Here is a 27,445-nt window from a genome sequence, read left to right as displayed (position 1 = left end):
AACTTTCTCTCCCAAGCTGTCTTTACAATCTGAAATGCCCCGTGCAGCTGCTGTTTGCTCTGTTGTGACAACAGTACCAATATCTGCATCATTATCTGTAGATTTGCCTGTGTGCCTTACACCCCACCCTCCTATTGTGCTGTAGTTCTGACTGGAATCAGCCAGCCTCCGTATATGCTTCTTAAAAGAAAAAGTACTCTGGGAGCTGTGTTCACAGAACTCCAGTTTTGCATGTAGTTCTGTTCTGATTTTCCCATACAATCATGTAACCTTAGCTGCTATGTTATGCCTATTTTCTTTTCAGGCTCCATTAATTTTTTGCATGTTTCATACCATGACATGTGTGTGAACTTTTGTTCTTGCATAGTGAACATCAAATATCTGAAACATCAGAATTCTTGTAAAATTAGGCTACAGGTTATGCACTATAAAGCTAAAAGCATCCCCATTTTAACAGATTGAATTGGGTGCTCTGAGGATGGAGAACACAGAAACAGTTAATGGTTACTTATGCTTTATTCGTACAAGTACAAAAACTCCATTCTGGCAAGTATGCTGTTGTACTTGGTGTGAAATATATACACACTGTATTTTTCCGTGTATAAGATGTTTTTTTCTTTAAAAATTTGTCCCAAAATTGGGGGTTGTCTTATACACGGAACGCTGGCGACTGGTTTGAACACCGGACGCCGGCCTTTTTCGCCGCTCCCTCTCTTCCCCGCCCATCAGCTGTCGGGCGGGGTGGGCTGCCACCGGTTTGAACGCCGGCCGCCAGCCAGCCAGGGCGATGGGCCTCTTTCGCCCCCATGTATAAAACGACCCCTGTTTTTTCTTAATTTGGGGTTCAAAAAAATAGGGGTCATCTTATACATGAGGGCATCTTATACACGGAAAAAATTATATATCTATTTTATATATAAAATGGCTTGGATCCCTCAGAAGGTTTTTGCAGACAGAAGAGGGTTTCAGTATTTCTCACCTCCCACTGCTGACCTCCCCCCTTATGCTGTTCTTGAGGGTCCTCTTTCTCCCAGGAGCAACATTTTGGGGGGCATTTTGAACTGGGGGGGGGAGGTCAGAAAAGTGTGCTCCTTTGATGAAAATTGCTTCTCACAGCAGAAATTTCCAGTTGATCCAAACCAAAGTAAAAACGAATAGTTCTATTGTTAAAACCATTTTCCTCCAATTTTTGTAAGATCATCTAGAAAAATTTAAAAATTGCAAAAAAGTTGAAGGGCATTTTAGTGTGTATCTTCTGATATCCACTTTTATGGAGCTCAGTAAATCTTTGGATGTGGTATGTAGGAAAGAGTGACATGTACTATTCTAAATAATAATTGACAGTAAGGTTGATTTTTCATATATATAGTTTGATTTTGGAGTTAAGTACAATTGTGAAAGTGTAGCAATACATATGTATGATTTTATTGTTCAACCAGTCATGTTTATAGTGCTGTATAAAAGATACACTCGTACTGTGCAGTAACATGGCATGTTTGTACTTATCATACTTGTTTAATAAACTTCTTTTGTTTTTCAGAAATCCTTTACATTCTGGTAAATGGTGCTGACAGAAGATCTACTGAGAATATATTTTATTCTAACAGGCGCTGAGGAAAAATACTTTGCGAATGGGATGAATACACAAGCAGTGACTGCCTGCAGCAGCTTGCTGACTCACTTTAACTAGCTGGAGCACTGACCTAGTGATGTTTCCATTTCTACTTTACCCCATTTGAGTTTGCCTGTCTTAACTGGGCAAAGAAATTCAAAGTGGAGTACCGTAAACTTGATATGGATAGTAAAAAGAAAGAGAAGGACAAACCGGATGATAGAATGGCAAGGCCTAGTGGACGGTCGAGTCACAATCCACGAGGCAGCAGCTCTTCAAATTCTGGAGTGCTAATGGTTGGACCTAACTTTAGGGTTGGAAAAAAAATTGGATGTGGCAACTTTGGAGAGCTACGATTAGGTAAGATTGTTTACCTAAGTTGTGTACCTACGAATGAAATGCACTGTAAGAATGTTTGATAGACTTTTTCATGTATTACCTTTACCATGATATCTAGGAAAAATGGTAGCCTATTTAAGTCCAATTCTTAATCCTGTGTTTGTCGTTGTGGGTATAATATGAAGTTGAGAGTGCACTGGTTTCAGATTAGGAACCTACCTGTCAAATGCATAAGGAACTGAAGTACAGACTGAAACTTTGACCAATGAATATAGTTGACACTAAGTGACCTGGATTTCTTCATCACTTTTCCTCTTAGGTCTTAGATTTGGCAGACTTGCTAAAAAAAATTGTGTTAGGCTTTCCAAGTTACCTGCGCAAAGTTAAAACATTGTTTTATCATGGTCTTTTCCATTGGTGGATAAAGGTGTATTGCATGTGGAATTATGCCTCCCATATGCTCTCATAGAAGGGCTTGATTGTTCATTCTTTTTACCTGAATGATGCTTGCAAGAGAAGGAAGTCCTGTTTCATTCTTTCCTGCTCAGCAGAATGAATGAATTGGGAACACTTCAGCTTTTACATGTTTTTAGCCTGACCCAGGAGCAGCTTTCTTCATGTAACTAATTACAAAGAAATTCGACACTGTTACCTTTCTTCAGCTTTCCTCCTTTTAAGCTACCAATTTATTGACCCATGCCATTCTCCTCTCAGCCTTTTACTCTCCTCTTACTGCCTCGGTTTGGTTCCTAGACCTGACTGGACTTTGTCTCTTTTCCTTCCCATCAATCTTTGCTACCAGAATGATGAAAGAGATTTGTCTTGAAATTGGAGCCTTATAACACAACTGCTGGCAGCCACACTGCTGCTACCAACCTTCCATTTTATTGGCTGTGCTCTTTCTCCTCCATTTTGGACCTTTCCAGCTCTTATCCGCCAGCCACATAAGACCCCAAAACCTCTTTGGGGCCATCTCAAAGATGAAGGGTGAAGACCAGCAGAGAAGTGTCAGTATTGGATACGTACCCACACTAATCTCATCATGCTCACCAGGGAGGCAAAAGAAATCGTCTCTCTCTTCTGGCCAGCTCTATAGCATTATCAGAATCTCTGGGTAATTAATCAGATATATACACAGGAAAGATCATGCTGTTTTAACACTGCTGCCAACAAAGACCTGGTGTTGCCATAACATTCTTCAGCAGAAATATTTTCCATTCACATAACTGGGACTTTGGAATCACTTCCAAATGTTCCAGCCTAAATAAGATAACTAAAAACTACCTCCAAATCACCTTTTCCTCATTCAAAGGCTCTACTTCCTTTCTTGTTTGATAATATCTGGGACCTCTTTCCTTTTTGCTTTCCACATGTCAGTTAGCTAACCAGGATTCCCTTCCTGCTTTCCAAGGATTTAAAAATATTTTCACTCATTCCTAAGTAGATTTGATGGCTGGGGCAAAGGGGTTCAGTTTTATGAAAATTTTAAAAGTTTTTCAATAGAAAACTTAAATTTTTGGGAGCACAAAAGCATGGAACGTTTTTTCCTTTTTAGAATGAGTGAAATGTGCTTTAAGACAACGTTTTACTCCAAACTTGTAGAGATTTTATGTAAGAGAGTCTGGTATTAGCAAATAATTCCTGTTCATACTGTAGACATAAAGTTACCCTTGAAAATGCTGTATATCATTTAAACCTGACTGGCTTTGTCCACAATTAATGTGATATGAGCTTGATGATACACTATTGAAGAGTTTAGTGTTTTCCATGTTATGAAGTTTAATGACTGTTAGTCCTATTCTGGCTGTGTAAAACGGTTTCTGTCCAAATCTTACATGCATTGTAGTAAACAAATGTATGTGCCAGAGTATTGTATAGGATGCAGCAGTTTGCAGCTCTTTCTCTAACCTTAGGTATCTTCACAATTTGCTTGTAGTAAATTCCAGCATTTATTGTTACATTTCATAACTGTGTTCTCAGTAATACACTGTACTTTGTTAAAGTACTGTGTTCAGCTCTGATAAGTGAGTACTGCATGTATTTCAGCACCCCCCACAATCTATTTTCTAGAAACAAACTTTCTCCCCCACTAGCTTAAAATCTTCTGGAAATTCTACATTATTAGTCCCAAGCTTGTGCTAGAGTCTGTCTCCACTGTATGCATCTTACCTGCTCTGAATCCCATGTTGTTCAGCAGCTTAAATCTCCATCTGCTCCAGTATGACAAATCATGACTTTCCCTTCGAAATTCAAGTTGTGGGCTGCCCTGACATCTGGAATTTGCCTGAGCATTCGGGTCTGTGCTCAGATAGGTAGTTGTAAGCCTTTTTTTTGCCTCTTTAGTCTTTTGCACTTCACCGTACATCAAGGTCACAGTGCTTGCACAGCATCCCATGTCACTTTGTCAAATGATAACTGACCTCTACCCTGTCCCCTTCCCTTGCTGCACATAGTGGTACAGGCAAGAGTAGTGATTAAAATTTCTACCACCCCAACTAAAAGGAAGCATTTTCACCATTCTTGTCAGGACTTGAACATTCCAGAAACGACTGGACAGGCTTGACGGGAAGGAAAGCAAGTGGGCCCCAAATGCGGACTGCTAGCATGCAGCTATCTGCATTTTGTATTGGCCTAACCACACACTAACCAGGTTGGGGAACGAGTCAGATATAAAGTGAGCAACTAGATGCCCATCAGGGAAAGAGGGGAGACCGTTTCCTAGGGACCTTTAGTGGGTCTTTTGCCCTGTGTCTTCCATGGACTTCAGAAAGAGTCTATGAATGTGATTTGAATGGCAGCCTATGACAGCCACAGTGTGGATAATGCAGAAACATACACCAATCCATAGTAAGAATGCCAGTCATTGCTCTAGTGACTTAGCCACAACTAGCTAAGGAGAATACTGCTCTGGGAGCCACACAGTGCATCTGGAAAATGAGGCCTGTCTCACAGGATGGAAAGCAAATTGTATGAGGTGAACTGGCCAGGAGCGGCAGACAGAAGATTTGGGACACATCATAATCTGGCTAGAACTATACACAAAGCACCTTGCCACCTCTCCTATAAGTAAATGTTCCTGGTCTTCAGATAATGTTATTGCCAAGTAGAGATTTAAAAATTTCTGGAAAGTTTGAAGTTGGGGGAAAAACAAATTTGGCAAGCTACTGAAATATATTAAGTATTTGCTTTCCTATCAAGCTTAAATGACTTTTACTGATTTAATAACATAAAATGTATCGTTTATAAATTAGCATGTCAATTTGTAGTTTTTGGCTTATTGATGGAATTTAAAAGTGTAAATATTTATAACAAAAATTGCACGTATGCCCAGTATCAGAGAAAGAGTTACAAATTGCTGTACCCTATGCTGCCACAGCACATGTATTTTCAACTTTTTTTATCTGAGAGGTAGGGAGAAAATGATGGTAGAAAACAAATTCTAAAGTAAACCAAAGTATTATTTGGACATAAACACTCAGTCTCTAGCAGCTTGTTTGGATATGCAGCTAAATGTTGTAACGTTGAAAACACTGAACTGTTTATGAATGTAAGTCCCAGGCCTTCACATCTGTACTGCCAATGTATGTATTGACTACTGGGCTGGTTCTTGCTTGAGGTCAGTCAACTATGAAACAGTGTCTAGGTAGAGTGACATTCCCTCTAAATCACAGTTGAATATTTCTTAAGGACAGTAGATCATTAGGTTCGAAAACCTGGGCCTCAAGGATTGAAGCCCCAGTCACCAGCCTATTTGGCTGTCTGGTAACAGGCTTAATTTCTTCTCCTGTCAGTCACTAGATATCACCTCCATATTCATCACAAAGGGGGCAGAAAGTATAGATGCTCTGCAATGACATGACCTCTGGAACTTCTCAATCCTTATCCTTTGACTCCATCCTTCTTTTGAACATGGCCAAGCTAAGATTAGAGAGATGTCATAATTCTGATAGTCCCTCCTCTGGCCATGGTTCTCAGAATAAGTTAATCTTTCCATGCAACCGCTGTGGGCAATCCCACCATAGCAATTAAGTGACTTAGAGGGTGTGTGGGAGAGCTTTCTATATCTAGAATGAGTGTGACTGTACTTCTCAATGTGAAGGCAAAATTGAACATCTTAAGCTCTTTAATATACTCACCAGGGTTGGTAGATGTGATGCTAGAAGAACCTCTACAACTAGGATTTACAAACCCACATGGAAAAGCCTTCCTTCATAGGGTCATGCTGATGCAATAAGTGAAACACAACCACTGTAAGCTTGGGTCTTATACTGGATTTCTTTCCATTAGGCATGAATCAGACTGTGCTCTAGCACCCGAAACAGGTAGTTGCTTTTTCCACAGTCCTAGGAAGAAAAGGAGGTCATTCGTACAGTTTTGCAGAACAACATGATCCAACATATGTTCATAACAAAGATAAAACAAAACCTTTTCCATCCTTTCCCATATGCTTGAAAAGGAAGGGAACCAGTTGTGAGGCAAGCATTAAAATGTATCTCTGTAATGTGGAATTTGAATGCTTTGCCATCTTCCACCCTCCTGTACTAGACAAAGTTACCAAGATCACCATTTCAAAATGGATGAATACATATTTTTGTGGCTTGCAAGTCACCACAACATGTAAACCATACTGTCCACCAATATTCTCTGGAAGAAACATGCAAAATAACTACATAGCCTTCCCTCTTGTGAGATATTACAAAGCAACCAAGGCATGCCATGTTTGCAAGACAAGTGCTACAACCTATTTTGCCACAAAGATCTGCACAGTAAGACATTCCTACCCAAGACCCATAAATCACTGTTAAATACCCGACATACTGGACATCTGCCTCCAGCAATGAAGAAAAGAACATTGGACTTACTGTGAATAATTTCTTGTAAGTGGATAAAAAGTGTCCAAGTCTACCCAACGTATTGCTGTCTGAATCTGCTGCCATCAACACATTCTTCAGGTTGCTACTATATTGGCCTCTGTACTACTACTTTTCATTCTCCGCTGTGTGATGTCCAGTGACCGTCCAGGGCTTTCTCTTCATCCTAGAAGGCCATTTAATAATAAAAGCATCATCCCATGCTTGCTGGAGCTTGTAGGAAGAGTAATGTCACATGCTAGACACATTTTACCATCTGATGAGAAGGACCATTCATTGTTAAATGTATTATACCAGAAGGTTCACTTGCGCTCAATAAGGACAGAGTACATGGCTATAAGATGTAACCACCTATGTACTAACATGCCCATTCTGTATTTCATCTTCGGTAAGCTATTTTAATTGTGATACAATAGCAGTTAAGTCAGAATTTTGGTGTTCACTTTCCTGTCTGAGTCACTCCTTTAGAGCTAAACTAGGCTGTCTCATAACCCCACAGTTTATTCAGAATACAAAATACAACATCTCTGACATAAGCTTTAAAACCAAAAAAAAAAAAAAAAGAAAGAAATAGGGGTGAATAAGAAAACAATTATATGGTTTAATGGTTGTGTGAGTCATTTATAAAATTTAAAAGTACAATTTCCAGAATTGTTAATCTATATTACTCACACACACAAGAAGTAAGGCCAGTTCATTAACTGGATAAATCCCACTACATTATTGGAATAAATTAGGCTCAAAAATCATTTTAGGACTGTTGTTCATGGTCTAAATATCTAAGACATAATGATAACAAATATTCAAAACATTTAAATAAGACAAATTAGGGGGGGACTTTTAGAAAGTTACCAAAATTTTGAGTATTATAGTAATATAGATATTTAGAATGGTATATAAAGCATCTAGATAACACTTATTGTTAAATCGTTTAAAAATCTAATATTTTACATCCTTATTCATATCAGTAGCCCCCCAAGATATCCCTGCACATCAAATTAGATTACATCATTACTTCCCAGAGCAATGGTAGCAGCCTTGAGACACTGTCTGAGGACACTAGTGTGAGAAATGACAGTGTGATAAGAACCTCTCTATTTTATTGCTACATAATGGAGCCCAGTATTTTAAAAAAGGTAAAGGTCCCCTGTGCAAGCACCGGGTCATTCCTGACCCATGGGGTGACGTCACATCCCAACGTTTACTGGGTACTACGGTAGTTTACTAGGCAGACTTGGTTTGCCAGTGCCTTCCCCAGTCATCTTCCCTTTACCCCCAGCAAGCTGGGTACTCATTTTACCAACCTCGGAAGGATGGAAGGCTGAGTCAACCTTGAGCCGGCTACCTGAAACCAACTTCTGTCGGAATCGAACTCAGGTCGTGAGCAGAGCTTGGACTGCAGTAATGCAGTTTACCCCTCTGCGCCACGAGGCTCCTAGCCCAGTGTTAGGGGCCAGGTTTTTTAGATTCTGCTGTGGTGCATCAGATGTGTATTAACTGAGGTCCAGACATGCGGCCTTAATGTGGGTTTATAGTGTGTGATCAGCAGTGATGTGGGTTTGCTGGGAAATTTTTCCAATTTAAATATCTAAATGCTAACAAAAGAAGGCAAATATACTATGTACAAGCCTGGACCATGTGCAAGCGCTAGGGTTTTCCATTATTCATATTCTACTTTGAGCCCATCTAATATGCAGCCCAATAGCCCTGGTAATTATAGATAACCAGACTGTATTTAAGTATGTAGGGCAGGACATTTTCCTACCTATATCACTGGTGCAAATCAAGTAATACATACATCTTCTTTGGAAGATGTGAGCATAGGGAAAAGACACCCAACTCTTTTTGCTTTCCCTTTGCTTATTCCTGAAGCCTCAGAGTGCTTCCAGCACCTTAATTTAGAAAAAAAAAAAACTTGAGTGAGGAATATCATTGCACAATGAGATACTTGATTTTTTAATTGTTTAATATTTTAGATGTTTCTCATGTAGTCTTCCTTTCTCAAAGCACTTTAATTCAGTCTTACCTATAAGAAGCAACGTTTGTAACTGATTGAATATGTTTTTCTCATGTCCAGTTGGCCCGCGAGCATAAAGAACAGAAATAAAGGAACTAAACGTTTGTCATTGTGGACATAAATATATAATGACAGATATAATGACAGAAAGGACTACTGAAGTTTGCCAAGTATCTAACACACAAAACTAGTTATTCATTTGACAGTGCCCATGCTTCAAACAATTACATGCTAAAATAAATGCTGATGTTTAGTGTTAGAAATATCTTAATGAGTTTGTTTTAGAATTGAAGGTAACTTGTCAGGTTAAAATGCAGTTCTTTGTACAAAGGCAGAAGCTTTTAATTTCATAATGTAATTGTAGAGGGAAGAAAATGGCTAAGAGTATTTTTCTCTGCATGCCCATCCTCCACAGTTGAAGGGGTTTTCATAACTCCTTAGTCATTCCTGGTGACAGCAGGGTGATTTTTGTTAAATTGTAACTCTACTGTAACTCATCCACTTGGAAGAAATTCAGCTCACACTATGTTAATATTAATTATGATAAAATGTTTAAATATTGCTGGAAAATCAAAGCTTAAGTGTATTTATGTTGGCTAAGCATTGTGGAGTGCTTTCAAGTTGGAATTACTACTGCTTTTTGTGTTGATTGACTGAAGACATCTGAATTGGACAAAAACTAGGACGGTGTCCAGTAAAATCAGTTTCATTTTGGGGGGTTACAGGCTTGCATAGTTGTTCATTGTTATAAACAAAATGTAGATATTGATTGCCGATTTTTAGATAGTGTCAGATGATATTATCATAGGATGTAAAAATTGAAAATAATAATAACCTTCATATAATGATCGAAATAGGAAAGTAAATAATATAGCAAGATGTCAAATTATTAATCACTCAACTAAAATTGCAGGATTTATTTTTGCCATTTAAAGTATATGTTACTGCATTTAAGATTTGAGTGAACTTTGATAGTGATGAAATCTTGATTTTTCATAGTCTATAAATTTTTGAAAATGAATACAGCTACTTAGGGATAACCATTATGTGTTTTTAGATAGATGGAAAATAACTATTACATGCCTTTTTGACAGATTTCAAAGCAAACACTTTTACAATCTCTATTCAAAGAAAAACTGTAAAGAGTCTAACATTCTTGTCTTTTTATCTTTAAGGAAAAAATTTGTATACAAATGAATATGTGGCAATTAAGCTGGTAAGTTAACAAACTCAGTATTTATAGTGTCTATTATCAGCTTTAAGGCTTGCTTTCAACAAAGTGAGTTAAAGGTTTTTGCTTTTTTCTTCTAGAAAAATTAGAAATCTTATTTATTTTCTGTGTAATAATGATGAGTGATGTGCATGTTAAAGTAAGGCATTAAAATATTTTTATTCATACTTTCCCCCTTTTTAATTACTATGGAAAAGAGTTTATATATAGTTTTAGGTGATTACAACGTCTATGTCATTGTCCAGTTCTCAGATTTCCTTGCATGTTTCATGTTCTTTCATTTGGAAACATAAACACCAACAGCTCAATCCTAATGGGGGGCGGGGGGTGAAGTGGCTTCGGTGCTGGTGTGACCTCTGTACTGGCAGTGCCACTTGCACCAGCTAAAGTGGCACAAATGCCGACATAGGGGCACTTACGCCAGCTATTGGGGGCTGCATGACAGCACCATGCTTGTGCGCTGGCACATCCTCGCCAGCAGCATTGTCCTGGTGCAGAGGCTCATGCCGGCGTTAAAGAGAGCCAGCGTGGTGTAGTGGTTAAGAGTGGTGGTTTGGAGCGGTGGACTCTAATCTGGAGAACCAGGTTTGATTCCCCACTCTTACACAGGAGCAGTGAATGCTACTCTGGTGAACCGGGTTGGTTTCCCCACTCCTACACATGAAGCCATATGACCTTGGGCTAGTTAGTTCTCTTAAAGCTGTTTCAGCCCTCCTACCTCACAGGGTGTCTGCTGTGGGAAGGGAAGGTGATTGTAAACTGGTTTTATTCTTCCTTAAGTGGTAGAGAAAGTCAGCATATAAAAACCAACTCTTCGTCTTCTCCTCCTCCTCCTGGGCATTTCCTTTCGGCCTGGGAATGCATCTTTTTCCAGGTGTCAAGTTATGCCTGCAAAAAGGCTGTCAGCAACAAACTGCTCTGGAGGCGGTGTGGCTGCACCATCCCCGGGTGCTCCTTAACCGCCCCCCCCCCTCATTAGGATTAGGCTGTTATGCAAGAAAACAACCTACTGTGAAAGAATACAAATGCTTGTTTTCAGTCTGTGGATATCTTCAGTTCTCTGAAGCTCTTCAAGATGAAATCAAAGTTTGGAACAGGAAGTGATTGATCTTTAGGAAGTTGAATTTGATTGTAGAAACCCCCCATTATGGTAGTAATTTGAAAGATAGATTTATTAAATAATATAGTATAGTTTCATATGGTTAATTTTATCCATAGTTACTCAGATGCTGTGTGATGAGATTTTTCTCCGCAAATTGGAGGCGGTTTGAAAGAAATGCTGCTGCTTATAGTGTGTACATTGCCATCTCTTGTTGTTTAGAAGGTTTTCGTATTGTAGAGAGACAGGAAGCTGAAAACTTATCCTGCCTCTCCAAGCAATGGGTGGGAAAACCCAAAGCTTCAAGATGCCCTTCCCTCAGAGTGGGAATGTTTCTTGATAGAGTTGGATGTAGGGAGAACAAACTTGTTTAAGTGGCGATTAAAAAGCTGATGCAAGTGAATGGTGAAGTTGACTGGGTAGGATAACATGTAGCTTCTTGGTACTATTCTCAGTTTAAGGGAAATTTTGAAGAGTTTTTTTTAAAGGGCAAAGTTCCTTTAGATGTACCTTTAGATGTTATGTGGATGGGTAGAAAAGCTGTCTAAAAATACAATTCCAGTGCACTTCCCTGCATGAGGAATGTGACTGAAAGAGATTTAGGATTCAAGCCTAAGCAACACAGAGTAATGCTTGAGGAAGAGAAATTCTCTGTCTTCCTCCTCCCTTTGCACCTTTTTTGTCCCCTGAAATTTTGCTCCTGTTTGTCAGAGGACACCTAGGAACAGTTTGGAGAGGGGCAAAGTGGGCATCTGCAGTAGGGAGTGGGAATCAACAAAAATAGCTTTCCTTTCCGTTAAAAATGGATGTGCTACTCTGTTAGAAGAAGTGCTTCCATTCCAACAGAACAGCATGTTAAGTTCCCTGTGCTGCTCCTTTTGGGACAGAGAAAGCTTGACTAAAAGGCATAAATGACTGTTAACAGCAGTGCCAGTGCATCTGGAAGCTACTTTTAGCTTTTCTAGGCTATTGTACAGCTTAACGTATTTATTAATTGTACTGATTATCAATATACTACTAATTAAGCAAATGGTTTACAGCTACCGTGTATCTTTTTAAATAGTGTTCGACAGCATGCTTCTATTTCTAGGTGGTTGTCTGAACTTTTTTCGTCAGACTGTTTAAATATAAGTTTTCCAGAACCTAGGTCTAGTGTCAAAAGTTTTTTAATTTCTCAACGCCTGATAGGTTGATATTGGTGTTGCCTGGTTTATCTGGCAAAATATGTCATCAGACCTAGACATGTTTTGGTACATAATATATAACTGGTTTCCCTTTTGTAATGATCACAAATCCTGTGGTATATAATTAACTTGTAATGGTAACATGATTTTTATAAGACATATTGGGCACTGTTTATTTAGAGAAAGACAAGATACAAGTTTTCTAAATCAAATAATCATCGCAAATTAAAATTATATTGAAAACATAATATTGATATTCAGGTAATATTAACTGATGATGGGAATAGAGCATCCTGGCTTAGTATTTTCAGATGTCCTACTGTTATTCCTATGACTGACTGAGCACTGGACCACTGACAGCGCCCAAAGGCTCCAGCATTTCTGCAGGTGGTTTCTGATGACCAGAATCACTAGCAGTACAAAATTTAAAATTTCTGCATCTTTCCTGAAAGAAATAACAAATTGATATTTAGATGATAGGTTTTTTTAAAAAAAAATCTCTTTATATATAGATAATATCTCTGAACAGAATCTCTGGGCACCTCCTATGCTTCTCAAATATGCACTAGCTTTTTGGTTCATTATCACAGCTTGTATCTTTGAGAACAAATAATTAAACTTAAATTATGCCTCTTTTACTAGGTTCATGAGCATTGTTTTATTAGTATGGATATATTTAAAATCTTTGTTTGCTTTATTTTTGCTTGTTTTGAAAATGCTTAAGTGGGCTCCCCCCCCCCCATGGTGTACAATATTGCAACTATTGTTGTTTTTGGCTTTTCCCCACCCTACTGGTGCTAGAAATGCTGCTGGAATGCCAGCCTCCGCACTGATATGCTAAAGACTTTTAAGTAGCACCGTGATTCCTGTATTACTAAAAACCTAGACATCCACATTTTTCCATTAGAAAAAGAGGTTCTCATGTCTCACTGCAACAATGGTACAGTGATAAGATCACCATTTTTATAGGTGAGAGATATTAGACAGAAAGTCTTTTTTGCAGAGAATTATGGCAAGATTATCTTTACTCCTGTCGTCACAGAGTGCCCTTGTTGCTGATAACAAATGCTAGATTTGAGCAAGAATTGTTTTTTTCAGTCAGGTTCATGATCAGGAAAATAAAAGAGGCAGGTCTTGGTAGGAAATGCTTATTAGCTGGCAGGCCCAGACTTCTCAATGAGTCGGCTGCTTTAGCCAGGAATATTGATAGCACAAAATTTCTGAGCTTTCTTTCTGTTATAGTACTTATGTTTTACAAGTTTGTTGGGATCCCATGGTCTATTCAGTTTGATCTTCAAGATATGTCCAGCAGTGTCTCACTCTTAGAAGAGTAATCTAAAATGTAGCTTCAATCATGAGTGTTATTTATTTATTTGTTACATTTCTAACCCACCCTCCCAGACCGCAGCCGGCTCAGGGCAGGTAACAACCTTTAAAACCATACAAAAATGCATAACATCCATAAAACATTCATAGAACAGTTATATAAAACCCTAAGGCATAAAATCATTAAATTAAAAATCAGAACCAAAGATGGCGTGCAGTGCCCATTGTGTTGATTGTAAAGCAGGCAATCACCCCTCCAAAACAATATGTGGGGTAGGGAGGCCAGTAAAGATGGTATCCGAGGCCGTCCTTAACTGTAGGCCTGGCGGAAAAGTTCTGTCTTGCAGGCCCTGCGGAACTCCTTAAGTTCCCGCAGGGCCCTCATGGTACCAGGCAGAACATTCCACCAGGTCAGAGGACAGTTTCATTGAGGACAGCTGCACATTCTTAGGGCCAGGGACCACCAGCAAATTATCATCTGACAATTGTAATGTCCTTCAGGGGGTATACCAGGAGAGGCGGTCCTTGAAAAGGTACTTCATGTATACATTTTCCTTATTAAGAATAGGAGAAACACACTGTGCCCCTGCTCCTCACTTTTCCTTTGAGAGAAGATTTGGCCTATCAGAGGAAGCTCCCTTCCCCTCAAGCATCATTGAAAAGGATGACAGGCAGGGTGACATAAAAGGTAGGAGTGTAGATGTTTTAGCAAAGAGGGCGATTAGTGTGCCTTTCTTCCTTTCTCTGTTTCAGAATATTGAAGAACAATACCAATATTGCATACATAGGGTTTATTTTGTTATATAATGGAGATCCTATTTACATTAGGGGAGACAGTTGTTCTTTGCCTTAACTAACAGGTATGGAGGATGACATAACTTGGAGAAGAGACTGGTGGAGCTAATTAGTTGCATGTGGCTGTATCAGTACATGACCATCTGCCTCTGGGTAGCTTTGTCCCTTTAGACTTCTTTTGACCGTGTAATCTAGATGATACTTACAAAAATATGTGTATATTTGGAATCATAATGCTTCCTCCTGGCATTTATATAAGAAAGAAAACTAGTGGAACAGCAATTTAGAAAAAGTGCCTTCTGAATGAATAAGGAGTATAAATGAGATGAGGTGTAGATCAGTGTATCTAATTCTCAACATGGCACCATCTTTGCAAACTTATATCTGGAGAGTAGAGCTGTGAACAAACAAGGCTGGTCTGTCTACAAACCTGAGAAAAGCCCTGGTTTTGCATAATTTGAAATCTGGGGGGGGGGAGATACTGGGGGATTTAACTCCCCAAAATATTAAAAATAGAACCTGTACCTTTAAGTGATTGTTGTAGGGGTTGCTAGGCAGCCACAACAATATTGCCAGCCTTTGAGCCTTGGTTTCTGTTAGTGAAAGATGGGAAGGGGGCAAGGCACTTTCCAGGGCTGTCTTGGCTTTTGAGGGAGGGTTCATGGGGCAAGGCACAGCTACAACTACTGGCAGGCCTGGCTGCTTGCTGCTATTCACAAGCAGCCACCACACAGAAGCCAATGTGGTATAATGGTTAGAAGTTTCCAACTAGGATCTGGGAGACCCAAATTAAAATCCCCACTCTGCTGTGTAAAGCTCGTTGGGTGACCATGAGCCAGTCACACACTCTTAGCTTAGCCTACCTCACAGGGGTGTTGTGAGGACTAAATGGAGGACAGGAGAATGATGTAAGATACTCTGGGTCCCTATTGGTGAGAAAGGTGTGGTATAAGTAAACAAAATAAAAAAATATAGCTGAAGATGTGTGGCAGATAAAAGATAGGTTGGCATGTATGTGCGGAGGGCAGAAGAAGGGAAAGAAGAGAACATCAGGGACTGCCAGAAGGAGGGAAAGAGGAAATAGTGGTAGAAGGGATACAGGGGAAAATGGCCTCTTCAAATCCTTTGTGGGTCAGTTGTCACTAACAAATTCTCAACATGGCCCCATCTGCAGATGCTTAAATCTGCTGATCAGGGCCATGTGAAGAGAACAGAGATATTTCAACAAAACTAGGGGAACCCCCAGGATTGCAGAAAAATCAGAAACATTTAAAAAGTATGTGGGGTTAACAAACACGCACACCCTAAATAAAGAAGTGATGTATGAACCTGTACAGGCAACACTTCTCTGTCAACCAGCACAAGTGGAAGGCAGAAGGAGAGAGAGCTGCCGCCACGTGAGCCAGATGGTCAGAGGCAGCAGAACTGCAGGCGGGTGGAGGAGTAGCAAGTGAGAGTCACTATTCCAATACTAATACTGTGAGTATTGGTATTAGAGTCACTATTCTTCTCCCCAATTTCTTCAAAGTGGTGAAGGGTCAGAGCAGTTGTGAGGGCGGGCAGGCAGAAAGGGGATTGGGGGAGGGGTGGGCAGGCATGGGGGTTGGGAGAGGGACAGGCAAGTAGACAGAGAGGTGGGGAGGGGCAGTGAGTGGACAGTGACAGGAAGAGTAGATGGGTAAGCAGGCAGAGTGAAGGGGGAAGGGCAAAGTTTCTGCAGGCTTGTGGGGAGGAAGGTAGAGCAACAGGAGGGGCAGGTGAGTGAAATTACTTCTCCCCTGCAAGGTTCTTCATGGACTTGCTGCCATGTGGGAGAAGGGGGAACCTGAGCCACTGCTGCTGCTTTTGCCAAGCTAGCAGAAGTGGCAGTGCTGCAGGTGAATAAGCTGGGGTGGGTGAAAGGATTCCTTCCTGTGAGTATTGTGGCCCCTGTTTGTGTTGCTATATCATCTGTCTTACAGTTGTGAGATAAACAAATTCTAGGAAATTAAATTTGGTGTCTGCTTTTATGGGAAGCAAAAATGAAGCAATAAGACTTGGTTTCACTGTCTGGTTCCCTTCAATGATTTACCAAACACTAGCAAAATGATTTTTATTCTTCTAAGTCAATCACACATTAATGTAAGTGTTTCACAGAAGTATTGGTTTCTAAAATCTAAAAACTTTTGGTTTTTTCAGGAGCCAATGAAGTCTAGGGCACCACAGCTGCACTTGGAATACAGATTCTACAAGCAATTAGGATCTGGAGGTAACTATAATCTAACAATTGTATTTGGTATGGATGAGTCTGGGCTCCTTAATTTTTTTGCTGGCTCCTAGGTCTGAAGAAAGTAGATAGGAAGAAAGTAGATTCCTTTGAAATGTGGTGTTGGAGGAGAGTGTTACAGATACCGTGGACTGCCAAAAAACAAATCAGTGGGTTATAGATCACATCAAAACTGAACTGACCCTAGAAGCTAAAATGACTAAACTGAGGCTTTGGTCACATTATGAGAAGACAAGAGTCACTGGAAAAGACAATCATGCTAGGAAAAGTTGAAGGCAGCAGGAAAAGGTGAAGATCCAACAAGAGATGCATTGACTATAAAGGAAGCCATGGCCCTCAATTTGCAAGACCTGAGCAAGGCTGTTAAAGATAGGAAATTTTGGAAGACATTGATTCATAGGGTCACAATGAGTCAGCTTGATCGCACTTAACACACAACACTCAGGTCCAAAGAGAATTTGTCAATCTCAATCCTTATTTTTAATGGTCTGTTTATGTTGATGCTCTGAATTTAGTAAGGCTGGTGTGGGGTGACTGACAATATTCCTTGGATGACATTTTTCATTGGAGAGATTTAAATTGTGGGCTGCCTGAGTTTGATCATTCATAGCAAGGTGTACCTGTACATTGCATATTCCACTGTAATAACGACAGGTACATTTTTTCCCTAGACATCTTTATAGCTCAGTGAAGAAGATTAAAGAGTTAAATCTGATAGCAAACAAATTTGCATGTCAGGCTATTCATTAAAAGCAGCTCAAGCCTATCTGTGACATCATTAATATTATCATTCTAGCCATTTGTATGTGGTAGATGGATTTCAATTAAGTATATGGACTCAGTTACTGTTTGAGTTACTTGGAATTATTGAAGCATCTGGTATACCAATCTGTTCCATGTGCAGAAATATACTACCATGTTTTATCTCTTACGCTAACGGTGGTAAAGTTAGAATTTGGGTTTTTGCCAGTTCCATTTAATATTAGCCAATAATATTTAGGGACCTTTAGCCTAGGGTATGATGTTTAGTCAGGAAGCTTACAGAGGAATCAGTCTCTTGGAGCTGATGCTATCTCATTATTTGGTCTCAGTGAAAATGATGTTTCACTCTCAAGATCAGAGCACCTCTCTGATTTTGAGCAAGAAGTAGGAGAGGAAGCATCTGAGCTGAATTCATGTGCTGAGAGGTTTTATATCTATTAGGCTTGTGCTATCCAGTCGTCTGTGATGCTTCAGATTCAATAGTAATTTATCAAGTTTCTTATTCTTCAGAATAAATTCCATATATGTAACATGGTGCTAAAACCATGCGTTCTGTGACTGTATCTGAGGCAGAAGGTGATCCTCTGTGTCCAAGGATGTCTGAGTATCCTGCTAAAGCAGGAGTGAGGAACCTTTTTTCTGCCAAGGGCCATTTGGATATTTATAACATCATTTGTGGGCCATACAAAATTAATACCTTAAAAATTAGCCAACCAAGCCCCAAGCAGGCAGCTGCCCCAGATGACCCCCCACGTGGGCAAGCAGGCAGGCATCCAACCGGTGGCGCACTCACCCATCTGGTGGCACAGGATGGTCTGTTGCACCAGCCGGGCATAGCCATCCAGCCACATGCCGGAGTTGCTCCTGCTCCGCATGGTCAGCGCCAGATTCTACAGCCAGCTCCTACTACCTCTGCCTGCAGGGGTGAAATGAGGACACACTGGCTAAGAACTCCCCACACACACACCATGCATTCTGGCCCTGCCCCCTTTAACCCCTCCATTGTCACCACTTCCGCCCCCAGCCCTCTTGTAGTACAGAGGGAATACATGGCCCGGGTGGGAAAGGGTTAACAGTTTCTTGGGCGGTCCTAGCAGCTCCATAACTAATGACTCTTCTGCAAGGGAGGAAAAAGGTTCCTTTTCTCAGCAAAACAAACTCACATCCGCCTTGAATAGAGGCTATTCCTGTCCACGGGTGGGGGCGGATCACCAGTCTCAGATCCTTCTGAGCTAGAGATCTGCCAAGACCCACGAAGGGCCAGACCAAATGATTTTCCGGGCCTTAAATGGCCCCCGGGCCTGACGCTCCCCACCCCTGTGTTAAAGGAAAGGGTCAGAGGATACTTGATAGTCCTACTTTTAGAGCCCATGTCTCATTCCCCCCTCCCCACTTTTACCTGTGTGAGATTATTTCTCTTTAAGCCCATGCTGCAGGAATGCAGTTGTGGTTCTGGTGGGTATGCATTTCCGGAATACCTGCATTGGATCAGCATAACCTGCAAATGCTTCTGTATAGGAGCTTTGCTGTCCACATCCAGTTAGCATAACTTGATAAGATTACATTACCTAAGAAAACTACTTAGATTTTGTAAAACCTTAGAGTAGGTTTTTTGAGTCATGTATGTAATTTATGGCCATGTCATCATAACAATTTGATATTAAAAAATTTAAGAGTTTTTAAAAGTGCATGAAATAAGTGACGGTAGTTTTTGGTACATCTTTTAAAAATCACCTAATGAAAATTCTGTGCTAGTTCAATGAACTGCAAGAAGTTGCATAGCTCTATAAATCTTCCTCTGGCAAATTCGGTTTGTATTGGGCCTTGCAGTGTGTTTGTGTAGTCTTGGTACTTTTTGTTCTGAGTCCTTATGTGAGTATTAAATTTCTGACCCTGGCTTCTTAACAGCACTGAAATTCATACAGTAACAGCCAGAGATGTGGAGAGATTATGGTGTATATATAAGAACTGTGAAAGAATTTGTGCACTCTAAAAACATTTCTCTGTCTGCATCATGTAGTCCTAGATACGGTTTCATCAAATTGCTCATGAGTCAGTGTACTTTTTTACAGTAGCTGGCTCAAAACTTCCAGTATATTTTTAAAGGTATTTATTGGTATAATGTCAACAACAACAATTTTCAGTGTACTAATGGAGTTTTGCTCAATGCATTGTCAGATGCGTACTCTTGCATTGCATAAGTAAAACCTGTGGATTCTAGGAATCCTGCAGATCCTGATTTTGTTGTCACAAACACAAACACACAACACAAAGTGACCACCAATAACTAAACACTTAGGGGAAATGCTAGTAATTCTGCCTGCTGTTTTTAGATGTCTCAGTACTTTTTCCAGTGTATGGTTGTATCTGTAATTTCAGTATTGTTGTGATTTCAGCATTGTATCTGTAATTTTAGTATTGTTGAATGACAATCATTAGCAAAGTAATATGCTAGATATACAAAGATGCCATGTTGGGTTTCATAAATCTCAGTGTGTAGTTTGTGTATGCCTATTTTTGCAATCAAGTTACTGTATATAATTACCAACATACTAAACTGACGTAGCAAATTCAGTCACAGTTTAAATTTACATACTTCTAAAATTACAGAATACTCTTAAGAAAACCAAAAAGCCCTAATATTGCAGTACAATATTTCATAGTTACTGTGAAAAGGGAAAGAGAACTTTAAGAACTTTTTAGAATTAAAGCATTTCTAAAACTTGGCAGCATTTTCCCGAAAAACTTCAGTGGTGATAAAGCACATAAAAATTGTCTTGCAAGACTGATGTTAACCTGTTACTTTTCTTTTTTTTCCAGATGGAATACCTCAGGTTTACTATTTTGGCCCTTGTGGTAAATATAATGCCATGGTGCTGGAACTACTGGGACCTAGTTTGGAAGATTTATTTGACTTGTGTGATAGGACTTTTTCTCTGAAAACTGTTCTTATGATAGCCATACAGTTGGTAAGTAATAGTTCCTGTTGTTTTTAATGGTCTTCAGTTCAACTTTAGCTGGAGATTCTTTGAGCACATGCAAAAAGAAAGGATATAACTTTTAATTATTTTAGGATTGTTCTGCCCTATATTTCTCTTTTTTCATATTGCTACTTGAAGATACTTGAAGAGGAAAATGTTTATACTTTCATAAATTCAAATGCTGGACACATACAAGCAGAGCTTTCAGCAGAAAATTGAAATGTTGCTGAATTGCCTTATTTTGTTGCAGTCAGAATTTAATCTGCTAATCCCTAATTCTCATACTACCTTAACTCACTGTTGCCTAATAAGACCTGTGAGTATTCTTCAAATCAGCACTTCAGTTGCTTAAGAACAGAAACTGGTAGGGGGTAAAGAATGCAGCCTTTTGAAAAATCACAGTTTAATACCACAGGTAGACCTATATACATTTCTGACTTGAGTTCATTATTCTGGTTTTCTATCAGTCCTGAGGATAAATGTACATTAGAATAATCAGTGATTGTTACATTATCACATTACTTTTTTTGGGGTAAGTGTATTAATTTTTGTCAAGTGGATTCCCAGTATAAAATCTTTATGAACAAATTTAGTATTTAGGGGAAGAAAGTACAGAACAAAATCATTTTTATTGTAATAGGGTTGCATAACAATCACATATTTTGTTTACTAGGGATATAGTGTATTAAGGATTTTATTCATGGTAAGTAGATAATTACTAGGCATGTTAGTTGATGACATGTGGTGGCTAAGATAATGAGCAATGATCTGGTAGGTTCCATGGTCAAACTTTATCTCTGCCGCAAACTCACTTGATGAACAACCTATTATCTCTTAGTGCCCCCCCCCAGTCTGCAATATGGGCATAATAATACTGACATTCTTTCAGGACAGTTTTATGTGAAGTACTTAGAATGCTGAGAGTGCTATATAAACGTTAAGGATGACGATTATAATCTGTGCTCTTGTAACCTAAATCAAATTATTAAGGATTAATAAGAGGTAAACTTCCATTTTTAATTTGGTAACCTAAATCAAATTATTAAGGTTTAACAAGAGGTAAACTTCCATTTTTAATTTGGTACATAATACTTTCCTTCAAGATAAAAGATGTGGCATGACTTGATTTTTCTTTTGTTACTACAGTCCTGTTATTTTAAAAAAACACCCTTCTTTTCTATTTAATAGATTTCTCGAATGGAATATGTTCATTCAAAGAACTTAATATACAGAGATGTAAAACCTGAAAACTTCTTAATAGGACGACCAGGAAACAAAACTCAACAAATTATTCATATTATAGATTTTGGTTTGGCAAAAGAATATATAGATCCAGAGACAAAGAAGCACATACCATACCGAGAACACAAAAGCCTTACAGGAACTGCTAGATACATGAGTATAAATACACATTTAGGAAAAGGTATGTGTTCAAATTTAGCAGCTTCGCAAGCTTTTATGTGAACTGTATTGTGGTAAACACTAATCACTATTGCAGACATCTTTTTTTTATTGAAAAGTTTTGGTCATAGATTTAGATATTCATCCAAGTAAGTGCTCAGGTAGGAAATGTTTTTACAAATGGCTGTTCATTTTTCATTTTGTGGTCTATTTCACAGGGAATTGGCTGAGGTAGGGAGGAACTGAAGATCGCGCTGCCTCCTGGCCAGGAGACAGTTAGTATAGTTGTTAAAATGTCACACTTGTATCTGGGAGATCCAGGTCTGAATCCCCACTCTGACATGGAAGGTTGCTGGGTGACGTTGGGCCAGGCATACACTCTCAACTTACCTCACAGCACTGTTATGTGGATAAAATATTATAGAGGAGATTGATGCAAGTGATGTTAGGTCCCCATTGGGGAAAAGGCCATATATAAATGAAGTAAACAAATCAGGATATCAAAGTCTGATTCAAGAGAGCTCCACAAACAGCTTTCAGATGACAGCAGGCAGTTCTGTTCTCTGCTTCTGTACATTTCATTGGCCACCTATAGTATGCAGTAGTGAAAAGGTACATAGTTTTTCCTGAAGGTAGTGTGCACAGATCTACCACTACCACTCCGCTGCCTTCCAAACAATAAAACTACTTTTTGCCTTTTGGACTCACATTTTTAAATCATGAAAAGAATACTAGATTCTGAAGGCAGCAGACAGGCCTGGTTCTTTTTTGCATTCGGGAGGGAGTGGGCAAAGTAGAGAATCTGCCCTGTGCCTTCAGAACCCTGCTCCTCTGTTGCCTTTGGCCTCTAGCGTACATCAATAGTCGGGTCTTTTTATAAGCTAGTTCAGTCATCTTATTCTGCTTTAAAAGAGCATTTTCAAATAGGATGACATTTTCATAGTAAATGATACCTCTTTATTTTCAAGTATAACTGCTGTAAAAATACAAAACATTCATGTTTGATGGCATTTTTGTATATAATTGCTTATCGAAGCTGCTCCCATTGTTATTCTACGGAATCCCTATTTGGGGGGTAACTCACCACCAGAAGTTAGAGTCAGCCCAGTCTATTTTTCTGCGGCAAATATTGGGAATTCCCAACTGTGTCCCTTACCCTGCTCTTCGTCTAGAGTCAGGGCTAGGTCTACTAGAAACTAGGGCCTGGTTACTTATTTTTAAGTTCTGGTTGAGGCTTCATTTCAGAGCCACCCCTTTGAGTTTGACATGGCATATGCTATCAGATCACTTTGTTTCACCCTGGAGCAAGAATATCAGTGAGAAAATCAAATCCATGGGGGTATCCTTCGAGGGACTACTCCCCCTAAATGAGGCACAAGCCTATAGAACTCTAGTACTAAGGATTACTGATATTGAAAAACAAACGCTCCTTGCTATAGCTACTAATTCTTGCTCACCCTTAGCTCTTGGTATCTATTCGACCCTGGGCTCTCTACCCAGCTACTTTTGCACTCTGACCTCCCCTTTCTTGAGACGTCTCTTTATGCAAGCTCGTTTAAATTTTCTCCCCATGGCCTGGACCGTGGGCAGATATGCCAGAGTCCCCTATGAGAAAAGGCTGTGTTCTTGTGCCTCTGGACAGGTTGAAACCGTGGCCCATGTACTACTACATTGCAAGCATAGCTCACTTTTACGGGAACCGGTCATCGAACCCCTACTGACGATTGCCCTGGTGGCACTGATAAGGAGCTAGTTTGGTTTCTTTTAAGTTATCCCCAGGTTACTGCAGGGGTTGCTAGCTTCCTGGGATTTATATTAAAGTTTTAACTTTTAATGTTGTAAGGAAGATCTTTGTCAAAAGTTTATAAATCTCCTTTTAACCTCATTATGTACCTTTTTATGCCAAATAAAGATGTGATTTGTGATATAATTGCTTATGTAACTGTTTTGGACTTGGTTGTTAATATGTTCAATTTACCTTTTCAGAGCAAAGTAGAAGAGATGATTTGGAAGCTTTAGGTCATATGTTCATGTATTTTTTAAGAGGCAGCCTTCCATGGCAGGGTTTAAAGGTAGTGTATGAATTCTTTTAAATCCTTCTGGTTTCCTCAAATATTGCTATTTTGTAAAGTGCTTCTGAAGCAGTCAATTTAATGTCTCTTCAAACTTAGGCAGATACGTTGAAAGAACGGTATCAGAAAATTGGTGACACAAAGAGAGCAACTCCCATAGAAGTACTGTGTGAAAATTTTCCAGGTAAATCCGTATTACTAAAGTTCAAATTATGTAGGCACATTTTAGAATTGACTCAGTGATATCCAAATACTCCCTGTTTGTGCTGTCAGTCACATGTCTGTGCAGTTTATCATCAGCACCATCTTGATTGCGTTACCATTAAAATGTTAGTGGAGGGGAGGTAGCATTCCTTCTTGTCCCATGTATATTTTGCTTTGCCTGCAGTATAAGAAAAGTTGTGAGTTGGCTGCTGTGTTCAGTTGCTTATAATAGCTTTTATAAAAGCTGATCTTGCAGGCGTGGCTGGGAAGAACTGTATGACAATTGCTTGAGGAGCCCTTCTGAAATTATTGCAGTGATTGCTGAATGGGCTGCCATCACCTATATCTTCATTCCTTCACAAGGAGTTTTGGGACTGAGCAGAGAATTTGACACCTGAGTTTCCCATGTAGAAATCCCAACAGTCATGCCACTGCACCACATTGTATCAGTTAGCTTAAGGGTCTTTGTAAAAATACCTTGGATTGAATTTCAAGTTTATCTCTCAGCTGCAAATGGAGACACAAACTACATTTATAAACAGCAAAGTTACAATTTATGAATGGCTGGGCAAAATCTTGATGATGGGAGCCCATCTAATCACTGATGGTAGAAACCCAGCTTAGGTCTGTACACACAAAGAAATGTATGCTCAGAAGTTAGTTGTGTGTGTGTATAAAGTGCTGTCAAGTCACAGCTGATTTCTGGCACCCCCTTATGGGGTTTTCAAGGCAAGAGACTAACAAAGGTGGTTTGCCGGTGCCTTCCTCTGTGTGGCAACCCTGATATTCCATGGTAGTCTCCCATCCAAATACTAACCAGGGCTGACCCTTCTCACCTTCTGAGATCTGACGATTGGGCTATACTATGCTGCCTTCCCTCCCTCAGAAGTTAGTTACTAGGAAGAAATTTCAATTCGGTGAAGAGCTTCTTATCCAAGTTGTAGATCAAAGATACTGAACTTGAATAAGTCTCTATATAGCAACAACTATGTGTTCCTTGTTACAAAAGTGGTGTTAATTTTAAGAATTGTGAAAGTTAAGTGTGTGTATGTGGGGGGCTAATATACCAGGGCCATGAAGGAAGGGAATAAATGAAGGTAAAGAAAAGGAGTGGAAAGAGGCACAAAATAATACCCTAGGGAACAGATCCCAATGTTGAAATAAAGTGCTGTCCAACCTAATCAAATACGCACTTTGGCACTCTGAATTAGTAGAACACATGCATCCCTGGTTATGAAGCAATAAGTTGCAATATCTATGTGAACCAAGGTGGTATAGACATTAAAATTTACCTTTGCCTAGAGCTTTTCCTTAAATGTGTAAAAATGTTTTCTCTTGAAGTGTAAACTACATGTTTAATGTAAATTTTGAATTTCTGTTTTTGCTAATGGCTGAAACTGTGAACACTCCTTATTCATGTAGAGGAAATGGCTACATATCTTCGTTATGTGAGAAGACTAGATTTCTTTGAAAAACCAGACTATGACTACTTAAGAAAGCTGTTTACAGACTTGTTCGATCGGAAGGGCTATATGTTTGATTATGAATATGACTGGATCGGTAAGCAGCTGGTAAGTACAGCTAAACAATTCTTTGTAAAATGCTTCCGACAAACGTATCAAGACTGCTTGCCTACAGTATAACACACATTGTTCCCCCCTTTTGGCAAGCCATAACAGTGTTTTAAAAAAAAAAACATCTTGAGAGGGTAGTTTGTTGGTGTTTGTCTTGCGGTGTTAGTAGAGATTTTGTTTATCTTTCTGAGAGGAACTACAGCTGTACGAACATTAAGTGCTATATCCAGTTTCACATTGCATTGTGTTTATCTAACTCCTGTTACTGTGTTTTGTTGTATAGTTCAATCAAAGTTGCAAATGCGATTATATTTATGGAAATTAGCAAATCATCTTTAAATCTCTATTCCTTCAGTTGTGATGGGATGTGAGCTTATAAAAAGAGTATGTTAAAACTTACCAAGTGATCTTGTGTGTTCAATGAAACACACAATAGATTTAACTGGCATATAACCTAGTAATAATTAGGTGCCACTTAGACTGCTGTGTTGCAAACCTGGAGCCTCCATATCAAGCCATTCACTATAGCAATTATTCAGCCATCCTTCACTAGTGTATTCTAACAAAATGTGCTTTCTGAGATTGTTTAAACTTTTTAAAGAAATAATGTATCTGCTTCAAATCTTTGAAAAGAATCTTCAGAGTGTGAGCAAAAAAAAGTTTGGGAGGTAACGTAATGTGAGTGCAAGACATTAACAAATAGGATCACGAGTTACTAGCTTCCTTTCCCATATAGAGATAGATAGATAGATAGCTAGATAGCTAGATAGCTAGATAGATAGATAGATAGATAGATAGATAGATAAACTATAGATATATAGATAACTATAGATGAAAGATAGTTATTCTTTTCTCTCCATAGCTAGCTTAAGTTAATTCTATAACAATTTAAATTCCCTTGCAGTAAGGTTTTCAAAATCAGTATTAGCAACTCTTTGAAAACCTACACTTTTATTTTATTAGTTATTTGCATACCGTCTTGTTCGTAGCCTACTCCAGTGGGTTCAATCCATTCAGATCCTGCCGTATCTTCCAACAGAGAAGCACATCCACACAGAGATAAGATGCAACAGTCCAAAAATCAGGTATGTTGTCCCTCATTAACATGCTACAATAATAGTTTTGCTGTATGTGTTCTATCAGTTTGACAAAAGTGTCTATTTAACAGTTTTTGATGTTGGAGTGGGCATAGATTGGCTCATGAATTTTTTGGATAGCAAGTTTTACCTAAAACGTTTGGATTACTTATTTTAGAAAAGGCAAATTTAAATGCTTCATTCTGTATCATTCATAACTTCATAAAAAAACTATATGGGTTCTAAACCTTGGGTCAGTGCAGGCATAACAAAGGTATCCTAGCTAGAATTCAGAGATGTGAAACTCTTCAGAGTGATTTTTCCTCACCTGCTTAAACCCAGGAGTAAGCATTACATTAGTACTATGCATTAGTGCTAGCATTAGTACTAATGCTAACCATAGTTATTTTATTATTTAAGCTAGGACCTCTGGTTCTTTCTAAATAAGGATTTCAACTTGATTGAGAGGGACTGCTAGCTAATCTTCATTGGTCATTGTTAGTGCTGATGCAGTGACGAACCATAATTAAAGCAGGTAGGAGTAATCCCACTTTGAGAGCACCTTTGGAGAAGAACAAATAATGGTTGATCTTTTCTGATGCACTTCTCCAGACCCTCATCTGTTAAGAATATTA

The 27,445-nt window shown here is 39.1% G+C and overlaps 1 protein-coding gene across 7 annotated transcripts in view; it reads left to right on the top strand.

Moving 5' to 3' along the window:
- The first annotated feature begins 1,544 nt into the window (after nt 1-1,544).
- CSNK1G3 (casein kinase 1 gamma 3) overlaps nt 1,545-27,445 on the top strand; it is a 46,802-nt gene continuing 20,901 nt past the window's right edge. For 4 of the 7 annotated variants that reach the window (XM_056848090.1, XM_056848089.1, XM_056848088.1 and 1 more), the window contains exons 1-9: nt 1,545-1,972; nt 10,015-10,055; nt 16,653-16,722; nt 20,323-20,471; nt 21,672-21,906; nt 23,871-23,956; nt 24,056-24,140; nt 25,583-25,731; nt 26,724-26,819. In XM_056848090.1, coding sequence (XP_056704068.1) covers nt 1,795-1,972; nt 10,015-10,055; nt 16,653-16,722; nt 20,323-20,471; nt 21,672-21,906; nt 23,871-23,956; nt 24,056-24,140; nt 25,583-25,731; nt 26,724-26,819 — 1,089 coding nt within the window. In that variant the 5' untranslated portion in view covers nt 1,545-1,794. Of the gene's footprint in view, nt 1,973-10,014; nt 10,056-16,652; nt 16,723-20,322; nt 20,472-21,671; nt 21,907-23,870; nt 23,957-24,055; nt 24,141-25,582; nt 25,732-26,697; nt 26,820-27,445 lie in introns of all 7 variants that reach the window. The other 3 variants (XR_008933279.1, XR_008933278.1, XM_056848091.1) reach the window with 1 other exon arrangement.

The sequence above is a fragment of the Euleptes europaea genome, chromosome 4 (assembly GCF_029931775.1).
Source record: "Euleptes europaea isolate rEulEur1 chromosome 4, rEulEur1.hap1, whole genome shotgun sequence".
Lineage (NCBI taxonomy): Eukaryota > Metazoa > Chordata > Lepidosauria > Squamata > Sphaerodactylidae > Euleptes > Euleptes europaea.
Note: the sequence above shows the minus strand (reverse complement) of the source record. Positions and strands in the feature narration are given on the sequence as shown.